A 12,269-nucleotide genomic window follows, 5' to 3' on the forward strand; every position below is an offset into this window, starting at 1 on the left:
CACACACACACACACACACACACACACACACACACACACACACACACTTCTCAGGCCCGGTTGAGCGTTGAATAACTGGATGGAGTGAATATCTATTGGCGCAATAAGTCAAAAATCCAACAAATAAAGAGCATAAAAATAATGTAAATGAACATAAGAACCGCACTGCACAATAAAAAAGCACTTAATTTAATCGTAAAAGCAAATCACTATCATCACAACAGCCAAAAAATATCATAAAAGCAGGTAGAAGAGAATCATTCACACATCTACACACATTAACAAACACTCTCACAAACCAATCAGAAAATCTACCCTCGAACAGAGTGTGTGTTCTTCCAATGGCAGAGCGCAGGCTAAGTGTACTAGAACCTGATTGGCTCACAGCGAAGGGGCTGGTCTAACCTGATAGGTTGCAGTGGCATCTGTACTGGTGTCAGTCCCCAGGCTGGCCAGCTTTTCCTTCATGCGGAGGTGGGAGCGCTGGCGCACGCAGAAGAAGGTGGTGGACACTGCCAGCGCCACCAGGATGAAGAGCATGCAGAGGACGGAGAGCAGCAGGAACTGGCCCGACTCCACCCTGGTCTCCTTCACCACCGGGATCTGGGTCAGGCTGCCCCTCTGGAGGACACACAAACAGAGAGAGAACACACTGTCAGAGCAGTAAAGGATGCCACACTGTCTTTTTTTCTGATTGATGTAGTATTTTTCTGATTTACAGCAGGTCTGTAGTGCTTCATCTTTCAGCTGAAGGCTTGTCTCGACTTTTTTCCGTGAAAAAATAAATGTGGACGCAACAATGCTTCCTTACCTACCTCCACTTCCTCTCCCGCTCTTTCCTTCCACCCCCCCACCACTGTCTGACCAGTCCCACTCATTAGCCAGCTCTAAAACTGTCCTTATATTCAGACTGAGTCAACCCCTATTACCAGCCCCAGTCCAGTGCTGCCTCCACACTCTGCACCAATATAGATATTTACAACCCCATTTAGTGCTGGCATGGGGTGGGCTGGCACTGTGCAGCTACAGGAGGTTGGGATACTAAGAGCTTGTGCTTAATTAGCTCCTCTGGTCCTGAGTTTGGCTGGATTAGGCCCTGGCCCAAGCCGCACAGCTAATGGCTACCAGGACCGGAGAGACACAGGCTGCCCAGACTGGACCTTCATACATCCACCACCAGTTGAATAGAAAAGGCTTTTCAAATATTCACACCCACACTGCATGCTAATTCAAACAGGAAGGTATAGGCTTTGTCTCACTGTGGCAGACTTGTTTTTAATGGGCTGCAATATTCTCTGAGAGATTTTTATCAGCGTAGGTTAAAGAAGTGGCCTATGTGTTGATAATTGGTCCACTCATGGCCATTTACTGTAATGATAAATTCCCTGTGGGCCCCACTGCAGAATATTTTGAGAGCATAACAGCGATAATTAGGAGCATTAATCTGGAAGGATAATTAATGATACCTAAAATGTAGCTACTGTTCAAGATGGTCTTTGCTGATTGCATAAAATATAGACATTGTGCCGAGTTAGTTTTGTATTTAACTCTCAAAAACAGAACGCTGCTATTTTCACAGCATATTTATATTCACATAAATCATCCTCACTGTCCTCTATGACTAACACAAAACCATGGGGTTTCTGTAAAAGCCAGTTCTCCACAGTTTCTGATCTATTTTTATCAGCTGCATACATGTCAATAGCTATACATCTGCAAAAGGGCAATACCAATAACAGAGAACCAACATCAGCGGGCTCCTAATTGTCTGCATGCAAGATTGAAAGATTGATGGGTGAAGTGAATCAAATTTACAATATGAAAAAGAAAAATGGCAGAGCTCTGACATTTAGCCTGAGGGGTCTAATGGTGCCGGCTGAAGGATGGCTATACTTCTTGTTATACCGTTTTCAAAACAAGACACTTCAGCTCACCCCAGTAACAATATGGTTTGACCTTGTGGCTCGTAATTGCCAATGTTTTAGCGGATGTGCGGATGCCAAGGTCTTTTCGATTACCGTGTTGGGCCTGACGACATACGCTGTTGATTGCAATTGCTGTGGTTCGAGCATGTAGTTTTAATCAAGCATTAAGAGGTTAGACAACAACTGAGAGGTCTGAAGAGGCTCATGTATGGGAACAGAGGGGAGGGATGGCCTCAATCCAATGACTCGTCCGTGTTGTGCAGTGATCAAATGAATATATAGTCAATTTCCACAATTTCCATGAGTACTTGTTGAGAATGCAAACCTTTCAGCCAGTATCCTCGATCAAATAATCACATCAATAGAAGACTGAATATAAAGCACATTAAAAACCCTCATTAGACGTATTTAATATTCAACATTTGTTGCGCTGTAGACACAGAATGTCACATTGGAGTAGTCGTTAAAGACTGCTGACTCTGAAACCAAAGTGCCCCCTATAGATCTATTGGTTCAAATCTCCCTGACAAATCCTCATCCCAAGCTATTGCCTTTAACTCAATTATTTTCTCTATATTCTGAAGAAGAAAAAAGAGAAAGGTCTTATCGAGTTAATCAAGACGTGGCCCTCTACAATCTGTGGCTACTCCTACTATTTAAGTAAACACCTTGAAATTAATAATAAAAAAGAAGCATTTCCACTGTGGGAGCAAACAGGCTTGAAACGCACTGCAAGCATGAAAGAGTGTTTGAAGGCGGTAATCGTGTTAGAAGGAAACCAGAGGAGATACAGAGAGGGAGAGAGAAAGAGGGGGAGGAAAAGGGAGAAGATGTGAGGCGAAGAATTACCTCCATGGCCCTTTAGAGTTCTGGCCCTTTGCTTTTAAAAATACATATTTTTATGTATTTTTGTAATCATTTTATTTTACTATAATTACAGTATGTCTTAAAACATAGATTTATCTATCTAAAATATTTAAAAACACAGAAACACTGAATAATATTAATACATAAAAATTACATTTAAAAAGAAATCACACAAATTGTTAAATCAAAGCTTACACAATATTTTAAACTGAAGGTTAGAGCATGATTATGCACTGCAATTGAAGATCGACATGAAATACTGCCATGAAATAAAGAATCAGATTTGTTTCCCTTGATGAATTATTTTCAAACTCAGTAAATGTATTTTTAAAATCGTGTTCCCCACTGCTATTAGTGTAAGATCCACACTCAGTGAAGTTATTACTCTCTGCCTCTTACAGACTTTCCTCTTCTGTTTCTCTCTTCTATTCATATCGCCCCTGTGTGGTGAATTAGCCAATCTGAGAGGAGACAAGGGGCAGATGGATTTCGGTGCTCTGGATTATTCAAATGATAGAGGAAAGGTCAGGCAGAGAGGTGTTGTTGGGGCGGCTGGCTACCCATTCACTCACATCACAATACCTCTAAGAAGTACAAGAAAATCCTCCCAAACACACAAACTGCCAAACCTCAACTCTAAAGGTTGTTTAAGTTGTTGTTGTTTTTAAAGTGGCAGCTACAATTGAAGATTTAGGAAGTTTGAAGCTATACATTTAAAGTAGTTTCTATGCAATAAAATGTGGCTGATAGCCCTGTGATAAACTGAAAAGATCACACATGAAACGCAAAATGTATTAACATTTTAGAAGCATATTTTTCATAGATCTAAGAAAACACTGGCAACACCAAGTAGAAGAAATTGTTGAAATTTTGTAAATACAGTGGCAATAGTCAGAAATATTTTTCAGACAAATTTGTAATCTCTGTAAACCTTTGAAAATAATGATTAATTTCAGAAATAAAAAATAAAGCAATTAGATTTGGACAAACTCACATTACCATAAAACCTGCAACAGAAAATGTGCCGGGTAATCCAACTATAAAAATAAATCTAAGAATAGAATAAAACAATACAATATCAATTAGATAAAGATAATTATTTTTGGACTAAACACTATTAAAATAGAATAATCTATGTAAAAACAGCGGATTTACCAGCTTTCAGGCTGTATAAACCGGGCAGCACCGGGCAGGATGAACCTGCACATAAACTTTGTCCTCTGCAGCCAGATGTGCTCAAAGCAAACACCATCGGGCTCAACAACCACTTTGACCAGGATTGTTTCGACGAGTTTACGTTTTGACTAACTATATGTGGGTGCACATCCCATTTTTTTCCGTTGCTCGATCATATTTTATCCCGTAAGCTTCTGGAGATTCGTCCTCCAGCAGCTTATCGTAGCAGAGAGGATGAAACAAAATGAAAACATGAAACCAGAGCTCCGAAAATATTCTGCAAAACAGTAAAACTCATCAAAGCCGGTCCTTTAAGGCGCCTTTTACGCATTTGGCGCATTGAAACTTGCACACGGAACATTAAAAAAAAAACACACACACAGTTACACGTTTCAAGCCTGATGGATATAATTACCTAAATCCATGTTGCGGGGCAGAGCGCACGTTTCGCGGCAAACGGAGGATGCTGTGTCCTGTATTCCAGAGAGCATGCTTAACCACTGACGCTCGCCGCAGCTCCAAGAAGCGTTTGTGCGTCCCGGCCGCCCACTCAGTCCGCTTCTCTAAAAAGTTCCCCTGCGAGGGTCCCATGCGTCCCCCAGCGCCAACAAAAGACCGCGGCTTCAACACGAAGATGAAGAAAAAGGGGGGGGGGGGAAGGGAGAGTCGAAGAGAATAAGAAAAGGGAGAAGAATGTGGGATATGCCCGCCTGATTTTCCGAGCCTCGGAAGAATGTGCAGAAGCCCCACTAGTGAGTCCTTTCAGCGCCTCTGTGCCAATGAAAAGAGATGGGGAGGTGGTGGGGCTGGGTTTTTTGCGATCATTTAGTTAAGGCTGAGCCCCTCCTTATATTCAGCAGCTCAGGAGTCCCCGTCCATTGCACATGTCATATCCACTGGTTGCTATAGCGATGCCTCCACATGTTGTCGACAGTGAATGTTCAAGGAGCGATGCCTGGCTAATAGGCTTGCGGCCGAGGGGCGATATGAATGGACATAGGGCTAGACACTCATTTGTTGAGCTACTAGGGGTCTCTGTGTTTGGTGTGTGAATTGCTGTTTTCTCAGGCTCTCCTTTTCCTCTGCTCCCTCTCCCAGGGATTCAGTTATGTGAGCAGAATAAGGGAGATGGGGCAGTCTATTCTTCAAAGTAGGATTTTGCATTCAAAGCTGAAGTGAGCAGTATTATAAGAGGCTACCGCACAGTACAGTAGTTGTAAACTATATGAATGCTGCATGGGACATTGTGCAGTCTGGAAAATGCTCAGCCTAAAGTAAATTGCATATAATTGGCTACGTCTTTTCTCTGCTTCCCTCTAAGAACGGCAGGGATAAAGAAAAGAAAAAAGGAGAGGAAAATTGCAAGTTTAACAAGTTTTAAAGATAAAACTCACCAAAAAGCTATCCTAATTAGCAATCAGTCTGAAAAAAAAAACGATCCAATAGAGAGCAACAGCTGCACTTAGCAGGGAGAGCGAGAGAGAAAGGGGGATTATGGAGAGCACAGGGAGAGAAAAGGAGAAAGAAAAAGAAAAGGGGCGGTGAAGAGAGGAGAACGGGGGTCCTGTCAAATGCAGATGACGAGTCTTGGGGAGGGGGGGGCTGTGTGACGGGGGGGCTCTCCAGTTTATTTTTTTCCATTCAGAGTGCACCCCCTCCTCTTCTCTATTGTCCCTCTGTGTGACAGCTGGAGTTGGCAATGTGAAGGGGAGAACAAAAACGAGCTTGCTGTCCAGCCTGGGTCCGGTGCCGCATCGGACGCCACCCCACCTTCAAAAAGCAAAGCCAACCAGGCGACCCGCACAGACAAAATCTGAAGCAGAACACACTCAAACTGACTCAACAATTTTCTTTTTAGCATCCCCCAAAAACTCTTATTTGCCATACCTTGTGTATGATAATGCTGCAAACCTGAAATTATTAATGCATTCTGTTATTTTACGCTGTTTTTGTTCCTTAAAAAAAAGACAAAACTATGAAAATGTGTTCCTTCCCTATATATCATGGGGTGACACTCTTCACGTCATGCTCTCTGCACACTTGCATCCTCATTTACCAGGAATTATTCTGAATCCACATTCAGTTTTTACGCCTGCCAGAGGGCACAAAAATGGTGCGACCACCATTTTTATCTTGCAGCATTCAGGTTTGAATACAAGAAAGAATCGTCTGCGGTGCTCACTGTAGCACGAATGCAAGATGGAGGCAAGAGTAACGCATGGTGGGAGACTTTTATCGTGACTGCCAGCAAGTGGTTTTTATTATTGGAAAGAAAGAAATAGTGGCTCCGGAAGTTAATCCCCAGGATATCAGTCCCTACATTAAGTCAACCGTACGATCATATCTGTCGTGTTCTCTGGTGAACTGGAAGAGAGCCCTGTTCACTCTTTCTCATATGAGATACCCTGGTCACCCACCTGTCAGCCAAATCTAAATCCACACTCATCCAAGCAAGGGTATTCCCCTGACACCACAGCAGATGGAAAAGAAAAAGGAAGAAAAAAGAAAATGTCTACCAAGAACCCGACACAATCTTCACCTGCTCTTTGAAGGAAAGCCTGACTTTGGCACCTGTTGTTTTCCTTCACTTGAACTCTGCGCAAATGGAAACATTTTCACACATTTCAGCCACTACTACCCACCACACACTACGATTTCACAACTCATGTCACGTCCTCCAGCGAGGCCGGTGTTAATGGTTATCACACCAGGGAGGTTTGACGTGCATCGATTCATTACAAAAAAACCTACAAGCAGTCGAATTCTGAAGTCACTCTTATGGTCACTGGCGATATTCGCACACGCTGTCACGCCCTTTGTGTTCCACCAGTAAGTACTTCCTCGGGGTAACACATGTTCGAGCAGTCGGCTTGAGTCCTGCCAGGCTTATCTGTCCTCCTCTCCTGCGCTGCTCCGGTGTTTGCCTCCATGACACATTTCACATTTCTAATAAAAAAAAAAAAAAAATAAATAAAAAAAAAAAGATGGAAAAGTGGCGAGCGTGTTTAAACAACGGGAGAAAGAGGTATGCGGCACTTCACCGTGTCGCTGAGAGAGGGAGGGATGAGGAATGTTAAACAAATGTCATGATCAAGTGCTACTACCTGAGATGCCAGAGCAGACACATCCATACTTGTGCATGTGAGTTGCAAACAGGGATAAAGAGATATCTGGCTTAAATATGTGCTTGCACCCACAGGCTGCACAATTTTGAACATATTAACTTGCCTGATTTCTGTGTGTGCAATCTAAATATACATGCATCGGCGTTAGTAGGTCTTTCTTGCAAAATACACATACTTGAATCTGAGTGTGTAAACCTGCAACAACACCGTAGCTGGACACAGAAAAGTCAGAGATTGTAATATGTTTGGGCAAACAGAAGCCCAGCAGCACACCGAGCCTGTGGACCACATACCAATCACTCTATAACAATATCAGCGAGAGGCTAATGCAGTTTACACTGCTGCTGGACAAGAAACCAACAGCTGCAATGTGTACCTGCAGACTTAACCAACGTGTGATACCGTTACACCAAAAATAGTCGGGATTTCTGCTCGGCTCTTTGAAATGGGGTTCAATAAATTATTCATAAATAATATCTGAGCAAGTCTCAGATATTATTGCAGCTCCATTTTGGAAGGTTTTGGAGGATTAACTTCGAACTGTAATGCTGAGCGAAATGCATGCAAAACAACACACATTTGGGTGTTCTGGTTATTTGTTTTTATCAGATTCACCAGCTGTTATTGTTATTCCTGAAGTGATATACGAAGATGTGCGTGAAGGGAAAGATTTAACCTAATCTGGGTTTTTTGCTCTTTCGTTTTTAAATGCTCTATTTCCATGCTTATCTTTAACATTTGTAATGAAACAAAGCTCTCATATAGGCAACATTTAAGTTTGAAAGTCTGTCTATTTGGATTCAAAGTACAGTGATGCAATTTTGGTATATTTCTTTAGTTGGTACCCTGCAGTTTGATTTTGCCTGCCATCTCATAAAATAGCACTTACAATGAGATTAAATATAACAGGTGACACCTTGCTCTCCCATCTAAACTCCCTTTTATACATCACGCACTGTAAGGTGCAGAAACTTAACAGTGAGGTGAATGTCTTAAATTAATTGTGTCTTTTGTGTGTGTGTGTGTGTGTGTGTGTGTGTGTGTGTGTGTGTGTGTGTGTGTGTGTGAGAGAGAGAGAGAAACACCATATTTCCTAATGGATGATGTTCAAAGACACAGAAAGGTCCCATTTCTGGGTTTTACTTGAAACATTTGAATTGCTGTGTCTCATGCTCGTCACTTGTTCAGAGAGGAACCATTCAAAGCCTGTGTGTGTGTCAGCCATGTCATTCGGGTATTTTCCCCAGATGGGCTTGTTCAAATAGGCCTCTTTCTTATGTGAATCCCAGCCCAGGCATTGCCAATGCCAAGTAGTTCAAAGCAGTAAACATCAAGGTAAATGCTATGCCTGTCATCTTGACTATATTTAAAGCAGAGGCAAACCCACACACATGCACAACAATGTGCACTTCAAAAAGAGAGTGTTGTGGCGTCATAGCCCGGAGTAGAAAATCGCGCCATATCTGCAAAATGATAGAAAACGTTGTAATCGATGAGGATGCCAACAAAGCAGTACATCACTTTACATGTACAACATTTACTTAAATTTAACTGATGATTTGTGGTGTATAGGTGAGCGAAGAACAGGCACAATTGTACGGACTAATCTGTATCTGATGGTGTCAAGAGGTGAGCCAAAACCTTTCTCTGTACGTTTTCAACTCGTGGTCATTTTTCAAACAATCGGTCCTTTACTTCAGGCAGAAGTAGTCAGAACAACTTCTCATTTTTAGCCGGCTGTCGTCAATTTAGAAGCTGAAATGTCAACTGTGGCTAACAGAGTTTATCATCTGTAGCTACGAGCTAACATTAGCTAAAACTTTGTCTTCGGCTGAATTTTTTCTTTTTTTCCAGTTGACTCATTTTAAAAACAAAATGAGTCAACAAAAAGTCAACAAAAAGCCTGTAAAAGAGGTCCCAGGCAAAGAAGTTAGCATCCTCACAGTTTGACAACCCATGTGGAAGACATGGAAATAAAGAGACAGCATTGTTCGTGTAGAGCTGGATAGTCAGATAGTCAGTGGGCCATTTGTTGATTCATAACACATTTCTTTTTAAATATCAGCCCTAATAATATAGATCCAAAACAAAACCGTCTGCTACTCCAGCACCTTGGACAGCGCCATGGATTTATCAATACAAAGATAGGCTACTGATATTTCAGAGCCAAGTTTGGGGCCATAGATTCAAACTTGCACAAATCAGTCAGATAAAGGATCAACGAGTCGGGCAGACTATCATATTCAACTAAACAACCCTCTGCTCCTGCACTCCAGTAACCCCCACAAAATAATAAAACATTAGTTAGTGGTGTATTTAAAGGCCTACTGTATATAGTAAGGTAGTTAGCTTCATATGCTAACGACTACAGTTTTGGGCAGACAAACACATTTCATACAATGTTGCTTGTTTTGGAAAGGTTAAAAAAGAAACCACCCTCCAACCTCGTTAAATGCAGAGTCTGGCTCTTACTACGCCCCGATGCACACTGCAACATTTGGAGAAATCCAAAGCTTGGCCTCCTGTGAATAGTTACGTTTCCTAAGCTATGGGAGTTGGCTAACAAGCTTAGCAAACGATCTTTTAAATACAACTTGTAATCAAAGGCCCTTTTAGGTTCACTTGCAAATAAAACACAGAACAGAGTGGGTATTTAAGATGAAGAGTAGCTTTGTATAAAGGCTCTGATGTTCCCTTTCAAAGGGCTCTTTTCACAGCAGCCATTTTGACATGTTATTGCAGGGCAAACACAGGTGTAATTAAAAACATTAATTATGGCCCTGTTCCATTTACGTAGGTGGACCACGGCCCTGGTGTTGTGCACGCTGGCTCCCTGGAATGGCTGTGACACACTAAATAGAGCGGGGCCATCATTAATTTGATCAATTACACCTGTGTGTTCCCTGCTATGACATGTCAAAATGGCTGCTGTGAAAAGGTCCTGTACTGGATTGGTCCATTCCACAAGAGACCAAGTTGTCAACTATATTTGTGAAAGTGGAGTTGATTTACTGATCTATTTTTCTTGATTTTTAAGGAGCAGCCTTAACTCCTAACTGGATTTAGCTGCCAGTAATGATTATTTCTGCTGCTGTGTTGACAATAGCAATATGTCTAACAAGGATAACGTTCATGTCTGCTTAAGTGGCCAGCCAAAATTAATTAAACAAAGCTAGCAAATGGTGCTCACACCTAAATATTAAAGCAAAATCAACTCAGTATCAGTAAAGATGTTTGCACTCAGGTCTGAGACGGAGCAAATTACACTCAGACTTGCATTCACGACAAAGAGAAGAATCATTTTCCAGACGTAATTCGTTTTTGATGAGGATACGATACTGTAGGTGAAAAGTCGTTAGACGCCAACTAAAATGGTCAGGTCCAGAATGTTGATCCGAGTTTGCTAAAACACAACCCACTCACGACAGGCAATTGAAGGTAATACTTCATTCTATTGTGTGAAAAGATAAAAGAAGAAGCGCCACTAAAAATCTCATCCGCCTTGTCCACAGTCCGAAACAGCGAGGAAAACACCGGGGTTTTAATTGTTTTGTTTGAATAGAATCCGCACTACTTTTAGACTATTATGTTCTCGGCTGGCTTTTTTTTTTATCTTGGGGAGAGATAAAACTGCAATTAATTTTGAAAGGACGGAAAACAGTGAGACAATACATCAAGTCACACATGAGTGGTGGCAGGCAGGGATATGTGGGCTGCCGCGGAATAACAGAGGTAGTCAAAGGTAGCATTCATAATTGAAACCCCAGTCACAAGAGACTTAGTGGGCTGGCAGACTCTGATACTGAGACTGACAGTAAAGGGACAAAGAGAAGTGTTCAGAGGGCAGTGCAGAGTGACTTCATGGGTTCAATAGGATGGGTCCTCTCCACACCTGGGTCCACATAACATCTGAAAGCCTCTGAAACACAGTATTTCTCTTTGAACGTATATATTAAGCCCAGCGGTGGTAAATTTGATTGTCCAAAGAGTTAAAATCCCACCAACAATCTCAAAAAATGGCAAGATAGGACTGACATGATTTAGTTCAGGTTGAATGGCAGGTACACAATTTGTACCTTTAAACCGTCCTTGTGCTAAATGAAAATGTGTGCATCAGTGGTCCATCAAGATATAATGCTGAACATATACTTGACAGGACCTCACACTCTAAATGGCCCTCCATTTGTGTCCACACTAAGGTCAGAAGTGTACTTTAAATAAATCAAATTTGACATGCTCTCAAGGGCTGTTGAACTACCGTTGAAGATGGCGTCCCCAGCAAATGCCAGCACACTCTATCAGACCCCTGGTTTGTTTAATGGTGCCCATGACAGATACAGGAGCTTGCAATTCATTATGGGAGCAGACACAACCTACTCAAAACAACTGGAAACAAGAGGCCTGAAGAACTTCCGCAGAAAAACACAACCAATGGTCAGTTACTGTAGAGGGGTTACTGATCGCTGGCCATCCATTTCTGCCATTTTATCTGGAGTACGCAGCCATCTTATAACACAATTTGTATTTAAATCGCTCCATGAGAATGCCTCTCGAGCGATTAGTAGATCCTGATTCTGGCGAACACTAAATGATAACGATATACTTTTCCGATCACACTGGATTAACTTAATTGAACAACCAACCTGCCACCGACTGTAGGCGTTGCTGGACTTGCAGCACATTGCTGCCGCCTGCCTGAGCATACGGCCCGGTGATCAGCTACAGCTTGTGTAAGTGAGGATATACATGTAGAACCACAGGAGGCGGCGCGTCATGGGCTAAGGGTCGTATCCCTGTAAATGCACACGCGGCCACAGCCTCGTAAATTCTCATCAGTGTCTCCATTAACCATTTTCCCCTACTATCACCATGACAACGCCGGGCCCAGCGTGCGCCCGTGGGGGAAAGGCGTGTGTGCCGGTGTAACCCTGGGGGTTACTTAGGGGGGGGGGAACTTAGCACAGACGCCAACACCCCATACCTCGCCTCCAGACGCACTCTTAGTTGAGGGATGAGGGGGGTTTTGGAGGAAGGCAAGATCTGTTCCACGGCGATCTCTTGACTGGCTGTGTCTGGACCGGAGGCAAGCGCTCTGATTTCTCTCTTTAATTACTGCAAATCGGAGGTGCCACGGCCCATGCTAATGAAGCCACACCAATCAGCTGGGGGGGGGGGG

General features: G+C 42.6%; 1 protein-coding gene across 1 annotated transcript in view; it reads right to left on the reverse strand.

Moving 5' to 3' along the window:
• Positions 1 to 12,269, reverse strand: part of ptprn2 (protein tyrosine phosphatase receptor type N2) — a 125,969-nt gene that overhangs the window by 23,599 nt on the left and 90,101 nt on the right. Inside the window, exon 12 of the mRNA XM_031850214.1 lies at positions 406 to 621. Coding sequence (XP_031706074.1) covers positions 406 to 621 — 216 coding nt within the window. The remainder of the gene's footprint in view (positions 1 to 405; positions 622 to 12,269) is intronic.

This window comes from Anarrhichthys ocellatus, unplaced genomic scaffold, assembly GCF_004355925.1.
Source record: "Anarrhichthys ocellatus isolate YVR2014 unplaced genomic scaffold, GSC_Weel_1.0 scaffold10, whole genome shotgun sequence".
Taxonomy (NCBI): Eukaryota; Metazoa; Chordata; class Actinopteri; order Perciformes; family Anarhichadidae; genus Anarrhichthys; species Anarrhichthys ocellatus.